The sequence below is a fragment of the Aethina tumida genome, chromosome 2 (assembly GCF_024364675.1).
Source record: "Aethina tumida isolate Nest 87 chromosome 2, icAetTumi1.1, whole genome shotgun sequence".
NCBI lineage: Eukaryota > Metazoa > Arthropoda > Insecta > Coleoptera > Nitidulidae > Aethina > Aethina tumida.
Window position 1 is genome coordinate 30625099 of NC_065436.1, and position 21561 is coordinate 30646659.

Consider the following 21561-nt stretch of genomic DNA (forward strand, 5'->3'; position numbering starts at 1 on the left):
TTTATAGACATGAGTTACATATTTGGTTTGTAATTATCTGTTTACTTGAAAATGGGAGTAATAATCTTGAAGAAAAATGAAATATTTGTCGAAAAGAATATCAGAGATAGGTGAGTGTTAACATATTAAAATGGAAATATGGGGGAAAATTTGTTGAGAATGTACTAAAACCGAAATCTTGACATAGACTGAAACGTATGATAATGGTGTCTACTTTGTAGATGAGGTATTTTAAAACGTATCCCTTCCATGAAATATGCCAAAGATATGATGATCCTAAAATTGTTAATCTGTTATATTCCTTAATAATAAACGATTTAAAACTGTTATGTTATTGTTTTATTTACTAAGCTGGTTAAAACATTTGGTTTACGAAATAACTTAAGATATGCTAAACAATATCTCGTAAAACTCTTATTGATTTATGGTAATTAAATTTCTATATATGATACTTATTTGGTTTAAAATTATCTGTTTACATGAAAATGAGAGTAATAATCTTGAAGAAAAATTAAATATTTGTCAAAAAAATATCAGAGATAGGTGAATGTAAACATATTAAAATTAAACAATTCATTTCAGAAAAGGATTTTTAATTTCTCAACGTTGAAATTTTGGCAAATGAAATCTATATATAAAAATAATTGTTTATTATATTAATTAATGACTAGGTGGCAAATTAAAAATATCTGATAATATATTATTAAAAAAATAAATGTTATTTAGATGAAATTACAGAATGTGCTTCATGATAACTGAATCTCTCTTGTAAAGGAGTTTATTTATTTTATAATCAGTTATTCATTTTATACATTTTCTAAATCAAACTATTCTAATACACAAAAAGGCTATGATGTTCTCCACCTACTTCAATCACAAATCTTCGCCAAGAGGTTTTATCAAAGGTTAAATTTTACTTCAATTATACTAAAAAGCATCACTTTCATTCAAGTTGTTTGAAGTTGGTCCTACAAGAAATAGGAAAGATCAAACCTTAATAATAAATGATTTGAAATTGTTATCTTATTGTTTTAGGCTAATCTGGTTCCAACATTTGGTTTAATTTTAAAATATCTAAACAATAGTTCGTAAAACACAGTCAATAAAAGTTAAAATAAATATATTGATTTATGGTAATTAAATTTATAGATATGATATATATTAGGTTTGTGATTATCTGTTTACATATAAATTATCCTAATACATATTAAGATTAAACAATTCATTGCATATAAAGGAATTTTAATTACTCAACGATGAAATTTTGACAAACGAAATGTATATAAGAAATATTGTTTGTTCTGTCAATCAATGACTTCAAAATCAGCAAAAGTAGGTGGGAAATTGAAAGTATCTGATAATATATTATAAAAAAATAAATGTTATTTAGATGAAATCGAAGAATGGACTTCGTGGTGTCCATGTGTTCCCTGGATACTAAACTTTTTCTATGACAATACAGAAAACTCCCCTGTAAGTGATACAGCTTATTTATTTTGTAATCAGCCATTCATTTTAGACACTTTCTAAATCAAAAGCTGCTGTTTTAAAGGCACAAAGAGAAAATTGCTTAAAAGCTCATAATTACTATCGTGCGAAACATGGTGTACCCAAACTGACACTAGACAACGACATAACTGAATTCAGTCAGTGCTCTGCAATTGAATACTTAAAAAGAAATACTATAACAGAAAGCAAAGAGAAGAGTAGTTATGGCACAAACATTTACAAGTACGAACATGCAGATCCTACTTACAAATTAAGTGCCATTGAAGCAGTGGAGAAGTGGTACCAGCAAATATTATTATACGATTTCAAAAGTTCACAAGGTGATGCAAAAACGTCCAATTTTACCCAAGTAATATGGAAAAGCACTACACATCTCGGAGTGGGCATTGCCAAAGATGGTAAAACAACAGTTATTGTTTGTCACTATAAACCACCAGGAAATGTGAAAGACAAGTATAAAGATAATGTTCCTGCTTTACTGCCAGAACCTGAACCAAAACCCGTAGTCAAGAAACAGGTTGGTCCCAAACTAAGTCCACAAATAAAGAATTGTATTCAAACGCACAATGAGTTTAGAGCCAAACACGGGTGTCCGCCTTTGAAATTTAATCCGAAAATCAGCAAGTTCAGTCAAAGATGGGCCGATCATTTGATGATGAAGGGATTATTTAAACATAGTGTAACGCAAAAATTCGGCGAAAACTTGCACGTTTACAACACCACTGATTTAAATTACCAGTATACGGGGAAGGAGGGTGTTACGGCTTGGTACGATGAAATAAAATCGTACGATTTCAAAAACCCTAAATTTACGAAAGAAACTGGACATTTTACACAACTTATTTGGAAAGATACGAAAGAACTGGGGATAGGGATAGCTCAGAAAAATGGCAAATTTATACTAGTGTGCAACTATCGTCCACCTGGAAATGTTGAGGGAGAATTTGAGAAAAATGTACCGAATATTTCAAATAAAAAGTAAATAAAAATCATTATTGTCTTCTATTTACAATAGATTATTTTAATATAGAAATAATATAATAAAAGGTAATAAAGTAACTCGCAAAAAATTGCGTTCATTAGTATACCTTGATGATTTATTTTTCTCACTATAGATGATCTCATTTATTTTTTCTGTTAGGGGTAGATAAGCTTATTAGGCATGTATATAAGTACGTCTATTTTAATATTTTTGTATTGATCCATGATATTTCAATTGTTCTGTGAGATCCTGATTAATAATGTCCGAATTAGAAAATTGTTTCAAAGCTCATAACGATTACCGAGCTAAACATGGAGGTCCACCCTTGAAGTCAGTGCTCTCAGTCAACAATGGGCTGAACATTTGGCCCGGAACAACATTATCCAACATAGTCGGAGAAGTGGATATAGAGAAAATTTATATTACTCCCAACTCAAATCCAAATTGTATACTGAAGGGCCATGAAGCAGTGGACACTTGGTATGATGAGATAAATCGCTACAATTTCAATAGATATGGGTTTTCTAAGAATACCGGACATTTCACTCAAGTTGTATGGAGAGGTAGTCAAGAACTTGGAGTTGGTATCGCGAGAGCTGGTAATAAAACATATGTTTGCAATTATTACCCTCCTGGTAACTATCGAGGACAATTCCAAGAAAACGTACTTCCTGCTGATACTTCTGCACAACCGACAAATATTTAACCAGAAAGTATTTTGTAGAAAACACTCACTGTGTAAGTGAGTTCTTACAAATACACCCAGCCATTCTACTTATATTTTTACAATTGGTATTTTAGGTGAATCAAATTAGCTGAGAAAGTTTATTTATACTAATTATTATTATATAATATCATTATCGTCTCTTATTTAAAATAAATTATTTATATTACTTTAATTAAATTGTGATTAAAGGTATTAAATTAAACTAAAAGATTTTCAATAGTATACCGTGATTGATGATTTATTTTTCTAAATACAGATGAAATCTTATTGTTGTTATATGCTTATTGTACAGGTATATAAACACGTCTATTTTAATATTTTTTTCTTGATTGATGGTATTTGAATAATTTTATGCGATGCTCATTAATAATGGCTCAGTTAGATATATGTTTCAATGCTCGTAACAATTCCCGAAGTCAAACGAATAAATCAGTGTTTTCACTCAACAATGTGCAAAACATTTGGCCCTGAGCAACAAATTTGAACATAGCCGAAACAGTGCATATAGAGACAATATAGAGATAAAATTTTACAATGTAGGGTCATGAAGCGGTAGACAGGTGGTATGATGAGATAAGCACAAAATCAATAAATCTGGGTTTTCTATAGATACCATATTACTAATGTTGTACGGAGAGTTAGTCAACAACTTGGGTATTGTGAAATATATGTAGTTTGCAAAGGTAACTTCCAAGGTCAATTCTAACGAAATGTACTTCCTGCGTTAAAGCTTGGTGTGATGAAATAAAAATGTACAACTTCCAAAGTGCTAAATTTATTAAAGGTCCTGGAGGTACAAATTATTTGGAAGAATACAAAGGAATTTGTAGTGGTTATATCTGAGATATATGACAAAGTTATATACTAGTTTGTAACCACTATTCGCTTGGAAAAATTATGAGACAATTTGGGGAAATTGTAACTTCTATTTAAATAAGAAGTGAATGTTCTTATCTTTATATTATATATATATATATATATATATATATATATATATATATATATTGATATTGAATAAAATTCTAGTGATACTAAGAAAAAATGTACATTTGTACCCTACGATGATTTTTCTCAGTATAGACGATATCATTTATTTATTTCTGATAAAACAGATAAGCAAATTATGTATATATACTCCGTTATTATAACACACTCGAAGTGTTTAATGAGTTTCAAAAAGTTCCCTGTGATCGCGATTAACAATGAGTCAGTTAGAATATTGTCTCAAGGCTCATAATAATTACCGAGCAAAACACGGTGCTCCACCTTTAAAGTTAAACGACCAAATCAGTGCTTTCAGTCAACAATGGGCTGAATATTTGGCCCGAAACAATAAATTCGAACATAGCCAGAACAGCGAATATGGAGAGAATATATTTTTTTTTCAAAACTCTGATCCAAATTGGACATTGAGAGGTAATGAGGCAGTGGACAGTTGGTACGATGAGATAGAGAGTTACGACTTCAAAAATCCTGGATTCTCTATGGGTACCGGACATTTTACTCAAGTTGTATGGACGGGCAGTCAGGAACTAGGAGTGGGAATTGCGAAATCTGGTAATAAAACGTATGTAGTTTGCAATTATTACCCTCCTGGTAACTACCAAGGACAATTCCAAGAAAACGTACTTCCTGCTGGCACTTCTGCACCACCGACAAATACAAAACCAGTAAGTGTTGTCTAGTAAAATCCCCCTGAATGTATTCTCATTTATAATTTTAGCATGAAACTCCATCAGCAGCACCATCAAAGACAAAACCGGTAATTATTGTGTAATAAATACAAATTGAATATACTCTCATATATAATTTTAGCATGAAACTCCATCAACTTTATCTAGTCAAATAGATGCATGTTTGGAGGCACATAATAATTACCGAGCAAAACACGGTGCTTCACCTTTGAAGTTAAATCAACAGATCAGTGCTCTAAGTCAACAATGGGCTGAACATTTGGCACGGAACAACAAATTCGAGCATAGTCAGAACAATGAATATGGAGAGAATATATATTATTCTCAAAATTCTGATCCAAATTGGACATTGAGAGGTCAAGAGGCAGTGGACAGTTGGTACGATGAGATAGAGAGTTACGACTTCAAAAATCCTGGATTCTCTATGGGTACCGGACATTTTACTCAAGTTGTATGGACAGGCAGTCAGGAACTAGGAGTGGGAATTGCAAAATCTGGTAATAAAACGTATGTAGTTTGCAATTATTACCCTCCTGGTAACTACCAAGGACAATTCCAAGAAAACGTACTTCCTGCTGGCACTTCTGCACCACCGACAAATACAAAACCAGTAAGTGTTGTGTAGTAAAATCCTCCTGAATGTATTCTCATTTATAATTTTAGCATGAAACTCCATCAGCAGCACCATCAAAGACAAAACCGGTAATTATTGTGTAATAAATATAAATTGAATATACTCTCATATATAATTTTAGCATGAAACTCCATCAACTTTATCTAGTCAAATAGATGCATGTTTGGAGGCACATAATAATTACCGAGCAAAACACGGTGCTTCACCTTTGAAGTTAAATCAACAGATCAGTGCTCTAAGTCAACAATGGGCTGAACATTTGGCACGGAACAACAAATTCGAGCATAGTCAGAACAATGAATATGGAGAGAATATATATTATTCTCAAAACTCTGATCCAAATTGGACATTGAGAGGTCAAGAGGCAGTGGACAGTTGGTACGATGAGATAGAGAGTTACGACTTCAAAAATCCTGGATTCTCTATGGGTACCGGACATTTTACTCAAGTTGTATGGACAGGCAGTCAGGAACTAGGAGTGGGAATTGCGAAATCTGGTAATAAAACGTATGTAGTTTGCAATTATTACCCTCCTGGTAACTACCAAGGACAATTCCAAGAAAACGTACTTCCTGCTGGCACTTCTGCACCACCGACAAATACAAAACCAGTAAGTGTTGTCTAGTAAAATCCCCCTGAATGTATTCTCATTTATAATTTTAGCATGAAACTCCATCAGCAGCACCATCAAAGACAAAACCGGTAATTATTGTGTAATAAATACAAATTGAATATACTCTCATATATAATTTTAGCATGAAACTCCATCAACTTTATCTAGTCAAATAGATGCATGTTTGGAGGCACATAATAATTACCGAGCAAAACACGGTGCTTCACCTTTGAAGTTAAATCAACAGATCAGTGCTCTAAGTCAACAATGGGCTGAACATTTGGCACGGAACAACAAATTCGAGCATAGTCAGAACAATGAATATGGAGAGAATATATATTATTCTCAAAACTCTGATCCAAATTGGACATTGAGAGGTCAAGAGGCAGTGGACAGTTGGTACGATGAGATAGAGAGTTACGATTTCAAAAAGCCTGGATTCTCTATGGGTACCGGACATTTTACTCAAGTTGTATGGACAGGCAGTCAGGAACTAGGAGTGGGAATTGCGAAATCTGGTAATAAAACGTATGTAGTTTGCAATTATTACCCTCCTGGTAACTACCAAGGACAATTCCAAGAAAACGTACTTCCTGCTGGCACTTCTGCACCACCGACAAATACAAAACCAGTAAGTGTTGCGTAGTAAATTCCTCCTGAATGTATTCTCATATATAATTTTAGCATGAAACTCCATCAACTTTATCTAGTCAAATAAATGCATGTTTGGAGGCTCATAACGTATACAGAATAAAACATGGCGTAGAACCGCTAAAATTGAATCAAGAACTTTGTAAATACAGTCAAAATTGGGCTGACAAACTAATATCCAAAGGCACATTGGAACACAGCGATACAAATGAATATGGTGAAAACATTTTTTGTCTTCAAAGTAAAAATCCAAACTTCAAAATCTCCGGAAAAGAAGGTGTAGACAAATGGTACAGCGAAAGTGACGGATTCGATTTTGATAATCCTCAGTTTGTCAAAGGGACCGGTCACTTTACTCAATTGGTATGGAAGAACAGTAGAGAACTAGGAGTTGGTATTGCCAGATCTGGAGGTAGAATAATTCTGGTTTGCAATTATTTTCCATCCGGAAATTACGTGGGGCAATTCATGGACAACGTACTACCTGTTGGGGGCAGACCAAACAAACCCGGACCAAAGACCACAAACAAAGTAAATTTAATTTTAATTCTTTTAAAGAAATATGTAAAATTTTGTTGTGTTTGAAGGATGTCAGTGTCAACAAGGACAAAAGGAGTCAAATTGAAGCATGCCTTAAAGCACACAATGTTTATAGAGCAAAACACGGAGTTCCAGATTTGGAAATTTGCCCAAACTTGTGCGAAAAAAGTCAGAAGGTGGCCGATGATTTTATCGCGAATAAACGATCGAACCGAAGTCAAACCGATAAATACGGAGAAAATATTTTCGCAGTCGAAAGTAGCGATCCCAACTTTGTAATTAATGGCAATGAAGCTGTAGACAGTTGGTATAGCGGAAACAAGTATTACAAATTTGAACAGCCAGGTTTTAGTCAAAAAACAGGACATTTCACTCAGTTAGTTTGGAAGAACTCGAAAAAACTTGGAGTGGGTATTGCTAAAGTTGGTGGAAAAACCGTGGTGGCTTGTTTGTATGATCCGCCAGGTAATTTTGAAAAAGATTATCCAAAAAATGTTTTTCCTCCAGGAAGTGGACACCATGAAAGAGACGTAAGTGACTGTACAATTTTATTAAGTAAGCTGTATATGTTATTTTTAGCCTACACCTTCGTCTGTTAGCAAGGAGAGTCAAATTGAAGCGTGTCTTAAAGCACACAACGATTATAGAGCTAAACATCATGTTCCACCTTTAAAACTGAATAAAGAACTAAGTACCCGCAGTCAAAATTGGGCTGAATACCTTCTCAGAGAAAAGAAAATCGAAAGCAGCAAATGTGAATATGGAGAAAATATTTACCATTGTGAATCATCGAATCCCAATTTTGTTTTACACGGAAACGAACCTGTGGAGAATTGGTACAAGCACATCAAGGAATATAATTGGGAAGATGCCACTTTTAATCCTAAAACTGGTAATTTTACACAAGTTGTGTGGAAGAACACGACAGAATTAGGTGTGGGTATTGCCTATGAAAAGGGCAAATACGTAGTGGTATGTAACTATAACCCTAGAGGAAATTACAAAGGACAGTTTTCTGAGAATGTGTTAGCTCCCGGAGGAAAAGTAATCGAGCCCAAATTAGTAAGTACTAGTTTATTTTTTAACATTAACAAAATATATTGTTCATTTTTAGAAACCACCAACTTACAGTCTGACAGATCAACGCAAAAATTGTCTGAAGGCGCACAACAAGTACAGAGCACAACATGGTGTGCCACCGTTGCAGCTGAGCGAAGAACTCAACACCTACAGTCAAAAGTATGCTGAGCACATGGCGCAGAACGACGTATTTGAGCATAGCAACACAGATAAAATGGGCGAAAATATCTTCCTCTTCGACAGCACCGATCCAACAGCCGAGTTGACCGGTGAAGAAGCCGTGACGTCTTGGTACAACGAGATCAAAGACTACGATTTTGACAAACCGGCATTTAGTAAGGACACGGGTCACTTCACCCAAGTGATTTGGAAGAACTCCAAGGAGTTGGGGGTCGGTGTTGCTAGGAAAAAGGGAAAGATTTACGTGGTCTGTAATTATACACCTGCTGGCAATAATTGTAGGAAATTTGAGGAAAATGTACCGAGACGTGTAAAGTGATTTCAAGTTTGATAAATGTTGCTGTAAATGAATACTTGTATATTATATTTTTTAAATAAATAGAACAGCAGATAAGATGTTTTATCATAATTATATTATTTGGATTAATAATTGGAATTTTATCAGGTTTCATAAGCGAATTTTAGTACATTGATGGGTGTACCAGATAACCAGGAATTTGAGATTATTTAAATGGGTTTAAATTACTACGAAATAAAACACAGATAGAAAATACAATGTATATAATGTGCTATTTACTTTTAACTGTACATTAATTTTAAGCGTAATCGATAACAATCCTCCACACTGTCAAATTTCACTTTTTTCGTGCAAAGTGCAACATGTTGGAGAAATTTTGAAAACACTGTCCAACAAATTGCTTAAATAATTTATTTGAATGCTAGTAGAATTAAGCTAATTACTAGGTATATTACAATTTATCTAGTTTTACAAGGTAAGCATTTACTTAGGGCTAATAATCAAACTATTTACAATATATTTCAGTAGAATTATATAAAAAAGTATTTTATTGGAACAACGTTTCGACGTCTTCTTGCTCGTACTGAGCGCGTCTCCTCGCTGTCCTTAAATAAAGCAATAGTACCAAAGCGTTATTGGTCTTACAGGTTCTCAAGCAATAATCATAAATTTTACAAAAAATATGCTGATTATCACTCAACAACCGACTCACATCCTCAATAATTCACTCTAGAAAAATATATATATTTTATATTCCGCTTATTCTTAGATATGTACTGAAGCTATCTTCAAGGGATATTGGACCACACGCAGTCTTTATCTAAAAATGTACAGCTCTGGAGTAACTACTTACAAAGACGAACAGCCAAAAAAAATCTGGATGGAAATCTGGAAATTTTAGACACCAAATACTTAACATTTCATTTTTGCTGTTGAATGAGATATATTTCGGAATTGTAACATATTTCGTTGTTTTCAACAGTTTTCAGAGTTTCCTTGGCGGTTCTTAACAGAGATATGTACAATAATAGCTTGGACGGTTGTTTCTAATCTAACAAAGCAAGAAACATGTTTTAAATATGTTATTTCATACATTTTGATTACATTATATGTTTGAATAGTATTTCTTTAAGTAAAACGTCGCTTCACATAGAATTAATTTCAAGTTATAACATCTAATAGACTTTATTTACCTGGAGGGTCAAACTTTGAACGAAATAACAGAATAAACGGCGATTGCACAAGCTGAACATATGAAATTGACGAATGAATGTACAATTTGTGACGTATTACTATTTTAAAATCCATATCAGTAATACAAAGCTGAAATTATTGCAAAGTGCATTTCTGAATTAGGCGGACCAAGTTTATTAATATACAAATATACTCTCCAATTAAAAATAATTATTTACATTTAATTTTCGTTTTGGTTCCACGTGATCTCTGCTTGAAAACTTGGCCCGGACTTAAAGTTTTGGTACGGTTGTACCATTGTTCTTGAGACTGTGGCATCTCAACATTTAAACTAACTATGTAATAATTAAATTACCAACAATTAGGTTTTCTAACTACATTATTTGATCCCTCATTCAACGTACCTGAACAAATATACTGATAAAAAGGCCATTTGGCCAGCGTGGAAGAAGAATTGTTTTAAGACATTTCCATTTTTATTCAAACAAAGTGTTCCACAAGAAGACTGGCCAAGACTGTTGCTTGAATTTCCGAGTATTGGTTTTAAAACCAGTCTAGATCAGTTTTCTTAGTCACTGTATATATATTTTTTATATATTTACAAACCTAAACTAACGGCTATTGAGCTAGACAGCTAAGGATTATGAAGCCGAAGTTGAAACAATAATAGAGATTCTTAAAAATATTTTTATATTTTTTATGTGTTCTGTATTTGGAGTATGTAATTTGTAATATATTACAGCATGATAAGATTCTTATCGTTTAATGGAATATTGTTATTGTTATCGATAGTGGCAATCTGTGTTTAAAGAATTTTGCCTCAGTTAGAATATAAATTGTGCTATATTTACTTTTAAGTATTGTGTTGATTTATCTAAAATTAAATATTGATTTTATATGAAAATAAAGTGCAATTATTTTCGAAGAATCGTGTATCAAGTTTCAACAACAGTCGTTCACATTATCAGAAATCTATATAAATGGTCGATTTGCAATTAACTAACTAAATCCCGTTCAGTTTCTCTAGGGGACTATTACAGAAAATTTGGCTAGGCCGATCGCACAATCGGCTCCTCATTTATTTATTTATATAATATATTGTTTTAAACGAATTAATGTATCAGTCTAGAGTTCTGATAGAAAGTTATAAGGCCAAATATTGGTAGAAAAAAACTAGCTCTGCGCTAAGTTTACGCTACCGGAGCAGGTCTCCGAAAAAGTGTCAAAGTGTAAGAGAAAAGATTAGTAATAATATTTATACAACATCATGTATCAATCCTTATCTGACTGATACATTTAAATTATATAAACAATTATTATTTGTTATTTATTAAGAGTAATTAAAGTTAAAATTGATTCGATTCAAGTGTGCAATCTTACCGACAATATAATTAGACTTATTATCTCAGGTATAATTACGAAAAATGCTCAAAACCATCCAAACGAGGTGCAAATCGATGCAATCCCGCCAACAAATTCGAATAATTAGAAAAATCATTGTTCGGCGGGGTGAATGTGTGGTGGTTTTTTTCGGTTACACTTTGAATAATTTGCTGGTGGACCATATTGCGGGCTATTACTACTCGCAGAGCGCTACTGTGGAAGTGAGGAGATTCAGAGCCATTTATTCCTAAGGCTGCCCGTTCTCCTCCCCCACATAAGGTTGTATCATACGATCGTCCCCTGAAAATAGATCGACACCATCAAATCGTCGACGTTTAACGAAGGCACAACTACCTGTAAGTGTTGGGGATCAGTCGTGGGAGCTTGGGGAAGCAACCCCGTGACTTGCTGCGACGTGGCCACGTCCCCGTACACTGAGGTGGGAACGTTTATTCCCAGGTTGAGAGGCTGGGACGTCGTACTGAGAAGTCCGGCTTGAGCGAGGCTCAAAGTGCTTCCCGTGTGCACGCCCACCGGCGGTAAGGATGGGTTCACCACCAGAGCCGTATTGCTTGATATCACCGGCGGGCTGTTCTCCTCCGGTGGGGTGACCTACGCACAACATAATCATAGGACAACAGAAAAAATTGGGATGTACTTAGTTACTTCTAGACCGATGCTGCCGTTGAGGGCGATCTTGATTGGGTTGTTGTAGTTGGTGGAGAAGTGTGAGAGACCAATGTCTTCCAGACTGCTTTTCCGCCTAGCGTTGCCCACGTTGGTCAGTCCTTGTCGCAGGGAATTCGATCTTCTTAACAGTATATCATCGATAACCCTCAAAGAGTTTGATCTGCCTCTTTGGTAACCGGCGACTGTGGGGCTATCTGGGAGAGAGAGTGAGTTTGATTTGGTTGTCGATAATGGTGGAGGTCGTGGTGATTGGTAACCAGACAGACCTAGACCAGAGCCTCTCCTACTTCCGGCTTGGGAGCTGGAGCCCATTTGCTGTAGGAGCGTCTGGGAGCAGAAACTTATGTTGGACTTCCGCCTACTGTTATGCCTCTCGAAAGTCTTTTGCGCCGAAAATGGACTGGGTCTCACTAAATATCTGTAAACCTTAAAGTTAATCTTTGCACTCCTGAGTTAAGATGTTACTTACATAATATCACCTTCTTCTAGTTTTAAGTCACAGCTCGGATTGATGATCACATAGGAGAGACTGTTTCTCTTCTCACTCACATCGTTATAATCTATGGCTGGCAGGTTCAAGCTCTCCATTCTTGACCGTACCAGGTTGGCGATTTCCGCCCTTTCAATTTGCTGTTCGTGGTTGTCCTTGGCTTCGTCCGCCATGTTTATCGAGTACTGAACCAAAGAGTCCTTTTAATGAAGGTGCAACAAAATGATATAGGGGATGTTTAGTTGTTGTTTAAGTATGCCAAGCAAATTAGCATAGACTAAGTCATCTAGTTAGGGGTGACATGCTTTTGTATAATATAAATATGGATGATGAAACAATTTTGATGATTTTTGGGTGGAAGAATGTATTACAATAGTATTAGTTTTGTAGCCCTGGAATGAGATTGGTTAGAGAACTCACCATGGAACTACGTCTGTTAGTACATCCCAAGCAGTTGGTGTTATCCTTAGGCCGATAAGTTACCCCTACACGGTCGCCTCCCAAGTCCTCGTCAAGCTAACGGAAATAGAAGCCGCATAGTACGTGCACTACTCGTTTTTAGGACAACCACAGGCATATTTACTCTTAAGTTAGTTTTAACACATTCAACAAACAAAAAATATCTTACTGTTGTAATTAAGTTTATTTATTGATTTATGGAGAACATTTTGCAAATATTACTGAAAAAGTCGACGTTGATAGTAAGATATTCTTGTTTTATTTATGATGAAAAAACTTAACGGAATAAAACACATGAAATCTTAAGTCCTGAGAAGTGTCCCAAAATGAGTTTTTTACTTTATTCGTTAGACATTCAAAATCATTTTAAGATACACTCCCATTAAAGTACACCAAATAAATTTTGACACTGAGAAATCACATCGACTCTTGATTTACGTGTGCTGTACACAAGAGTTTATTAAATTGTTCAGGAAAATCAATATAAAAAGTATAAAATGGATGCAATAAAACAAATCAAAAATGGTTAAACTAAATGATACAAAACATTCCAAGAAGATTCATGCGCATAGCTTACAACATGCCATCATTTTTATGAAAAAGCTCTGGCTCGTCACGTTGAAAGTGCGTGTGCTTTCGGTTGACACAATTGAGTTTTTGCTGGAAGCTTAATAGCTTAAACATATTTCCTTTGGTTAAAACACATATGGTTAAAAGTTAACAGTCAGTTGGCACATTAAACTGGAACACTTAGTTTATTAACAGGGAAAGTTACTGGCAAGTTTCGTTTAAATCAATATCATGAATTGTCAATCGGAGATTGCTTTGGCTTTTGGGCATTTTCCCTTAAAGTAAACGTAACAGAAACCACTCGCGACGGAACTGTTCTCTTTCAACATTAACTAATACATTAAGAGCTCGACAATGCTTTAATGAGGAGCCTTTGAACTACTCTATTAAATCTGAGATACGTTTCCACTTCTATTTTATCAAAAACTGTTTATACGAATGACTTAATCGAAAGCGAAATGGGATAAACAACCAGTTAATAAGCCAAGTGTGTGCTACATAAATTTAGAAAAAATCCCCATTAAACTGATTGGTTGTATCGGCAGTACTCACCGAGGGCACACGTACGCAGCTCGACCAGTTCGACGACGGGATGCTCATACTCACATGAGAAGAGTCCGAAATCGACGTGTCCTGAGTCCTGTAAATCCCGATGGGGATCTCGCACGTTGTCGAACACAGCTTCTGGTACAAACGACCGTACGTCCTTATCCACATGTCATCTTTCGTTATCCGCATCTGAAACAAATCATTTTCTGAGGGAGTCCATTGTTTGTTTTTAGATTAATTTTTATTGTGCGTCGCAGACGACGGGAACGGAAACTAATTAAATGCCAAATAAATTTTTCGTCGACTCATCTTTGTTATGTAAATTTGTCTTTTGAAAGAATTTTTAATTTTGTTAAATTGAAATTGGTTTTACCGAGGTCAGAAATCCGGAGCCGGGTGCCTGATCGACGCCCAATAACAGTCGGACGAAGGTTATCACGTAGTCCTTGACGAACGCCTGGTACAGCAACGTGTCCAACATGCTGGCACTGAAAACACTTCCGGCGGCGAAAGGCAGCCGGAACATGTACGAGATGTGGGAGCCGCGTTCCTTCTCTCTCTGTAAAAATTTCGTAACGTGTCATTAATAAAGGGGGGCAGTTGCTGGTCATAAGTACATGGAAGGCTTTCTGGAAGTCTTAAGATTAGTTGTGGAATTATTTTAGCATCGATTACTGAGACAGTGGTGAGATAGATTGAAGTAAAAACCAGCAAAAATGGCGTGTACGGTGCACATTGAAGCCAAATACAGGGTTTTTGCAACGAAGTGCTTGAAACAGATAAACAACGATTACAATGGTTGAGCAAGCAATGTTAAATTTGGACACGTGCTTCAGTGAGTTACGGTATCAATTAGTATTGTGAAAACCCTGTATGATGAAACAAAGATTTCAAGACAAGAGCAAAATTATCCCACTAGTATTACTATGGAAAAGAAAAAAACAACGTGTACGTCTACATAAAAATATGGAAAAGAAAACCAAACGCGTATTCGGTTTTATTAAAATGAGCTTACCATTATTTGATTGAAGGTTTCAGAATTACTTCTAGCCATTTTGTGCATGTGTCCGGACTGCAAGAATTTGCATAATTTCATTAAATTCACATCATTTGATCTGTGTTACTCATGCACCAGCAAATTCTTGCGTTATTGTATTATAAGAGGAAAGTTTAAGAGTCAATTCAATTCTAATTCAAACTATTGTAGCCTTATCTAATTTTGATCTTGTCTCTACTAATTCCGAAATGCTTTGTGACGGTTCTCATGTGAAATATGTGTTATGTATGTGATAAAAACTATGTCATGCAGGCTAAAGTTACACTACACTAAAATCTATTGAAGTTCTTGGTTATTTTTATTTTTGTAATTTTGCAGGCTACTAATTATATAATATTATATTTTTAAATCAGGTTCAGATTATTCATATTTTGTTGATGTGTCAAAAACTATTCATTAATAATAAATGAAAATCTGTTTTAAAATATACAGTAGTGGTCATGATTATAGCAGCATTTTAAAATGCCAAAACTATTATACTTAATGTAAACTGTTAAAATATATATACTCTTTTATAAACATTTTTTAATCTCCAAAATATTTATTTATTTTTGTGAAAAGAACTGAATATAATACAGTAACTTTAAGTTTCAAAGGTATCTTTAATGATTAGATCTGTGTTATTTAATTTAACATTAACTCTTTGTATAACCTTTTTATTTATATGCTCATTTAAATTTGAAACATTTGTATGTCGAATTTGATTATAATGATCTCCCATGTTTTTTATAGGATTGGGATGGGCAGGACAAAGTATCGATGCTTTGATCTTTTAACCAATTCATCACAATTTTGGATTTGGGTTTGGAACCGTTTTAATATTGAAACACATTTACTAAAAGTATCATCTCTTCAATATATGAAATCAGGGGCCACACCAGGAAAATTGAGGAATCCACAAAGCTTAATTGAACCGCTACCATGTTTCACAGTGGGTATAACAATTTTTTTTGTGTAATTTTGTCCCTGATGGATATTTAACATAAGCAGAACCATTATTATTTTATAAATTAAATAAACTCCTTACTAAATACTACTTATCCTCACTGTTCTGTGGTCCAGTGAATGTGGTCCTAAGTAAATCAAAATTGAAGTTTCACATTTTTAGCAAAAACCAACTTTTTTCTTATAGGTTTTGTGACAAACGACTCCATCACTCTGTAACCATCTTCTCCCAGTCTCTGAACTAATTTGAGCAAGTTTCATTTCCTCCAGGTTAGCTTTAATTTAACTTGACGATAAGTTTGGATTCTTTTTTGACATTCAAATTTTCTAGTTATCGATTTTGTTTCAAGTATTTCGAATTACTACTTTGTCAGTTTTTCTGAATTTTTTAAATACCGAAAAAGATGAATGAATTATTTAGCCTTATAGCTCTTAGTCATGTATTTTTTTTTTTCTCTCGATGTTACTACCATTGAATTACAATTTTTCTTACACCAATGATTAAATAATTACAGTAAACAAAAGGCTGTTAATAAACCACCGAGTTAAATTCACAGAGAGAATTAAAAGACCATACGCAATTTTTTAAAGAATAAAATTGAACAGATTCATAATAGACACAACAATAACAGAAAAAAAACATTACAAATATTGTAAGTAGTAGTACTGCCCATATTTTTAATACAATAATAATAAGTTGCTGTAATTATGGCCACTACTGTATATTTAAAAATATAAAAAGTAATTTACCTGCTCTATATGTGTAGATTGGTATATTTTATTTTTAATTTACTTGAAATCTATTTGAAATAATTAAAATAAATATTATCGTACGATTTAGTCAATAATGTGGTAACAGGGTAAATGTGTATTTGGGGGATAAATACTAAATCAACTCTCTAACTGTACAAATATCACTTTAACACATTCCCCAACAGAATTTGGATACATTATCATGCTTTTCAAACTCAAGATATCTCCTGTACAGGGTACAAATGCAGAGACCAAAATAATCTACTGTGACACTAAAATAAATAATTAATTTACCTTTTCCATTTTGGAGAGGTGCAGAGCGTACTTGTCGTGAGCCCTAAACTGCATGAAACGCATGTTCGACGATTGAGAAAGCTCCGTGATGCTCTTAATGCTCGGAAAGAATCTGAAAACAATAAATCGTCTGTTTGTTTTTGTTTCTCAGTTATATTAATTAAGGTTTCTTCACGTAATAGTATTGCGCCCCATTCAGTTCGGCACTGTCCGAGTCAATTTCGTCGGCGGGAAAAAGATATATTTCTATCACGGAGCATCATTTGTCTCAATACATTTGTCGGGTGATTAGAGTGAAAGGGCGGCCACATAATATTTTATACCGCGTTCAAGAGACAAATGGATCGAAACACAAAGAAAGACGTCACCTTAACACATTTACTGTCGGGCTTAAGGCCGCCGACGTTGCTACAACTGAAACATTGTGATAATCATGTTTAATTTCCATAGACGGCTCAAATGGAAGTTAATAATCCGTGAATCGTAAACCCACTTACTTGAACATAGTTTGAACGGCGACGATGGTGTTACAATCCGAGAGCGAGTCCTCCTCAGCGGAATTGGACAATTCTTTGTTTACGACGACAACATTTTCGGCCAAAGTTATGCCCGCTCGAAGTAGGTCGTCCAAGCTGCAAAATAATTCCACCGTAAATCACCGTTATTACATCGTGCATCCGGAAATTTTTCAAGGAGCATGGGAGTGTGACTACATAAATTTAGGTTGTTTTGATAAAGACTAGAGCAATAGTAAACGTCGAGACGTGAACAGTTAAAAGTTAAGTTTATGGGTCGTATATTTCAGATCTACTTTAACCGACCCGACCTGTTGTAAATCATGATTTTAATAGGGTAATGTTGCAACTTACCAATCTATCGACCCCAACATCCAGTACACCAAAGGAAAATACGAGATGGCATCCAAGAAGGCGATGTCCGGCCTCCTCTCCAACAACAAGATAATCGGATTCAAACTAGTCTTGGACCTGAAATGTGCCCTCAACGGAATAATAAAGTTGTAGATCCCGTTGCTGGCATAATCGGCAGCCAAAATAATCGTCTTGTTCTGCCACTGGTAATCCCTGGCGTTTCTGTAGCTGCAATGCTCGCAAACTTGCGCCAGTTGCAAGCAGCACAGCGGCTTCTTTTCTTTCAGCAGGTAGCAGAGGGTCGGGCTGACGCCGATGTAGGGCGACACCGGCGGAAAACCCTTCACGATGCTGCGCAGAACACCGATCATCCGTTATAAAGGTGCGCGGTGAGTGAAACGGGTGGGGATGAGTGGGGTCGTGTGTACGGCTCAAAGCGAAGCGAATTTTAACCGCACAGGCATATAAATTAATCACCTACTCTAAAATTTTTTCTTATATTTTTTAGTTTATACATCCTGTACATTTAAATTTAAAAATAGTTGTAACTTGTAAAGAGGCGGTAATTTTAAACAAAATATTTAAATACTGAATGCCCATTTTGTCCATTACTACACTTGTACATTGGGGGAAACACTGGTACAGTTAGAGTAAACATTTATTTGTATAGAGCATTCAACAGGCAAGTATATACAACATATCAGGGTTATATCAGTACATTTATTCTAATTTGGTTGCTATGTTCTCATAGACATGCACCAGATTTTCGAGGGGATTAGAAAGGATCAGTTACAAAGACCGTTATCACCAAAGCCTCCAGAAGTATTAATTAGTGAAGAAATAATGAAAATTAAAAAGGTACCTGCAGCTTATCATAATAGAAAATCGACAGTTGTGCGCTTAAAAGTCGTCTTCCCTTAATATTTTTTTCGGAGGAAAGGCCAAACCTTTTAAGGCACGTAAACCACGAATGTATTACCCTAGATGTCAGCTATGAACGGGAATTGATCTTATCGCAATATCATTAGTTCAAATCGAGGCTCAGAGTCAAAGCCTTAATGCGGTTAACGGCTCATATCAAACCCGGGCGGTAATTTCGTAAAATGCTAAACCCGATTTCCAATGCCGTCATCCGATTAATGACTCGAAACATTAACCGGATAATCTTATATACGAATATTGTAATTACAAACTAACCTGGTGTAAGGTTAACCAAAACTACGATTTTATGACGGTTTTTTACCATCAATTTTACGGTTTATCATCTCGCCAATTTATGTGCCATACGTGAATTGGGCCGTTTCATTAACGCATTTATGTAAATTTTTTTAATCACGAAAATGATTATGACTCATCGGCGGTTTGAACTAACGACCAAGCGTCGAACCAGAGCGAGGTGCGCCAAAAAATAAAAAAAGAAGACTACGCCGGCTGTTGCACACTATTTGGTGGACATTTAAAAAGTTTAAAAATTAGCTGGAATGATAAAAAATATTTTATTATCCAGACTCTTTTATTTTGACAATTAAAATTAACATTTCGGACATGAATGTTAATTAAATGTCGGTTTTAATTTAAAATTATTGTTTATTTTATACATTTTTATAAAATATCTGACATTCTTATGGGTAATATTAATACAAAATTTGTTTAAAATTTCTAATAAGTTAGGTTATGTTTATTCAATAATGTGTAACCAACCGAACGTTTTATTTAATATACACTCGGTTTCAAAAGTTTTGCACCACGTTTTTGATTTGATTTAAAATTAACAAAAATTTTTCATTAAATTATACCTATCTAGATATCTTCATAACTCTACAGCGCATTTACCAAGTGGGGAATAATTAAGTTAAAAAGAAATAGTAGTACAATACCTTCATCATCAGAGAACATCAAATATGACAACAATTTAATTTAGTTCCTCGTATTTCCTTTGCTTTGTAATAAAGAGTTCTTGTGAGATATTATCTGGATAAGTAATTCCATACATTAGATTTATTTCTGAGCGGTGGGTACTCTATTCTTCCCATTCTATCTCCTCCAAGAACATTTCCGACAGTTTGGATTCGATGTGGGAGAATATTGTCATCTATAAATATCAAAATCAGGACTATCTCTTCTCGTATCGGATGTACAATAGGTCGAATTATAAGATGTCCAGTTATTGTGATAGGAAGATGTGTCGAAACAGTGCTTCTTCGAAACATGATTCCATCCCAAAACACGACACTTCTGCCTACATATGTTACCATTTCACTAGCAAAAGCTAATCACGCATCTTTCACTCTGTGAACAATTTGATGTTCTGTATCTTACTAATAGTCCAGACACTTTTAAACGTCTTCTAGCTCATAATCGATTAGTAACAATATGTCTTTTGATGGTTACATTCGAAATGAGTTGGTGATATGTACCCTGATAATGACTCCTACGGTTTCTAACAATTATTCACCTATTTCTCATAACCATTTGGATTGTATATCTATTTAGGACGTGTTACAAACCTTGGACGTTCGTTTCGGGGTCTGGTTTCTACGGAACTCTTTTCATTGCGTCGTGGAATGGTCCTTGTAACCGTACTATGATGAATGTCCAATCATTGAGCCATTTGCTTATGTGACAAACTTTCCTCGTAAAGAAAGAATATTCGTAAACGTATTTCATTAATTAATGGATATTCCGGCATTTTTAGAATTTTTGAACTTTATTAAACACAAGCTGTTTATTAAACTTCTATAACCAAAAAATTTTTAATTATAAAAATTTCATGTGAAAATTATTGTGAAATAAATTTCTTGTGAAAACAAAATTGGAAGAAATTTCGGTCCTCTCGAACAATTTAGTTTCGAAGAAAATTTCCCGTAGTAGATTAATGAGCCATACTTTCTTTCTTGAGTGCATTAATTGCTACAATTACGAGTGGTAACCTTAAAGAACTATATATATATATATATATATATATATATATATATATATATATATATATATATAACGATATTACGAAAATCATACAAATTTACTAAAAACGTAAAAAACTATTAAAATCTCAAACATTCATTAAAACTTAACTTAATTCCGTACGATCAAATTCCATACGATCATTTTCCAAACGATTAAAATCCGTACGATCATTTTCCAAACGATTAAAATCCATACGATCATTTTCCATACGATTAAAATCCATACAATCATTTTACACACGATTAAAATCCATATGATCAAAATCCATAAGATCATTTTCCATATGATCATTTTCCATAGGAACAAATTTCATACGATCAAAATCCATATGATCAAGTTCCATACAATTAAAATCTATAGGATTAAAATCCATGCGATTAAATTCATACTGATTAAATTACATAGTTTCACTTTATGGATTTTTATTTTTTACTAA

The 21561-nt window shown here is 34.3% G+C and overlaps 4 protein-coding genes across 4 annotated transcripts in view; 3 read left to right on the top strand and 1 right to left on the bottom strand.

The window, feature by feature from the left end:
• The first annotated feature begins 76 nt into the window (after window positions 1-76).
• Window positions 77-2501, top strand: LOC109605164 (uncharacterized). Its single transcript, XM_020021735.2, has 4 exons — window positions 77-110; window positions 1288-1332; window positions 1391-1473; window positions 1520-2501. The coding sequence occupies exons 1-4, from the start codon at window positions 77-79 to the stop codon at window positions 2489-2491; spliced, it is 1134 nt and encodes a 377-aa protein (XP_019877294.1). The 3' UTR covers window positions 2492-2501.
• A 249-nt stretch (window positions 2502-2750) lies between these two features.
• LOC126264639 (Golgi-associated plant pathogenesis-related protein 1-like) lies at window positions 2751-3197 on the top strand. The gene has a single exon (XM_049963308.1). The coding sequence runs from the start codon at window positions 2751-2753 to the stop codon at window positions 3195-3197; it is 447 nt and encodes a 148-aa protein (XP_049819265.1).
• A 1223-nt stretch (window positions 3198-4420) lies between these two features.
• Window positions 4421-9006, top strand: LOC109606629 (uncharacterized). Its single transcript, XM_049963309.1, has 11 exons — window positions 4421-4888; window positions 4942-4980; window positions 5034-5522; window positions 5576-5614; window positions 5668-6156; window positions 6210-6248; window positions 6302-6790; window positions 6844-7341; window positions 7398-7880; window positions 7930-8412; window positions 8465-9006. Exons 1-11 carry the CDS (start codon window positions 4421-4423, stop codon window positions 8927-8929), a joined length of 3981 nt encoding a protein of 1326 aa, XP_049819266.1. The 3' UTR covers window positions 8930-9006.
• Window positions 9007-9156: 150 nt separating this feature from the next.
• LOC109602171 (potassium channel subfamily T member 2) overlaps window positions 9157-21561 on the bottom strand; it is a 258306-nt gene continuing 245901 nt past the window's right edge. The window contains exons 16-26 of the mRNA XM_049962408.1: window positions 18162-18512; window positions 17790-17924; window positions 17293-17404; window positions 15259-15315; window positions 14617-14802; window positions 14247-14432; window positions 13086-13181; window positions 12645-12865; window positions 12152-12593; window positions 11840-12097; window positions 9157-11785 (exon numbers count right to left, since the gene is read on the bottom strand). Of these exons, the coding sequence (XP_049818365.1) occupies window positions 11771-11785; window positions 11840-12097; window positions 12152-12593; window positions 12645-12865; window positions 13086-13181; window positions 14247-14432; window positions 14617-14802; window positions 15259-15315; window positions 17293-17404; window positions 17790-17924; window positions 18162-18512 (2059 nt within the window). The 3' untranslated portion in view covers window positions 9157-11770. The remainder of the gene's footprint in view (window positions 11786-11839; window positions 12098-12151; window positions 12594-12644; window positions 12866-13085; window positions 13182-14246; window positions 14433-14616; window positions 14803-15258; window positions 15316-17292; window positions 17405-17789; window positions 17925-18161; window positions 18513-21561) is intronic.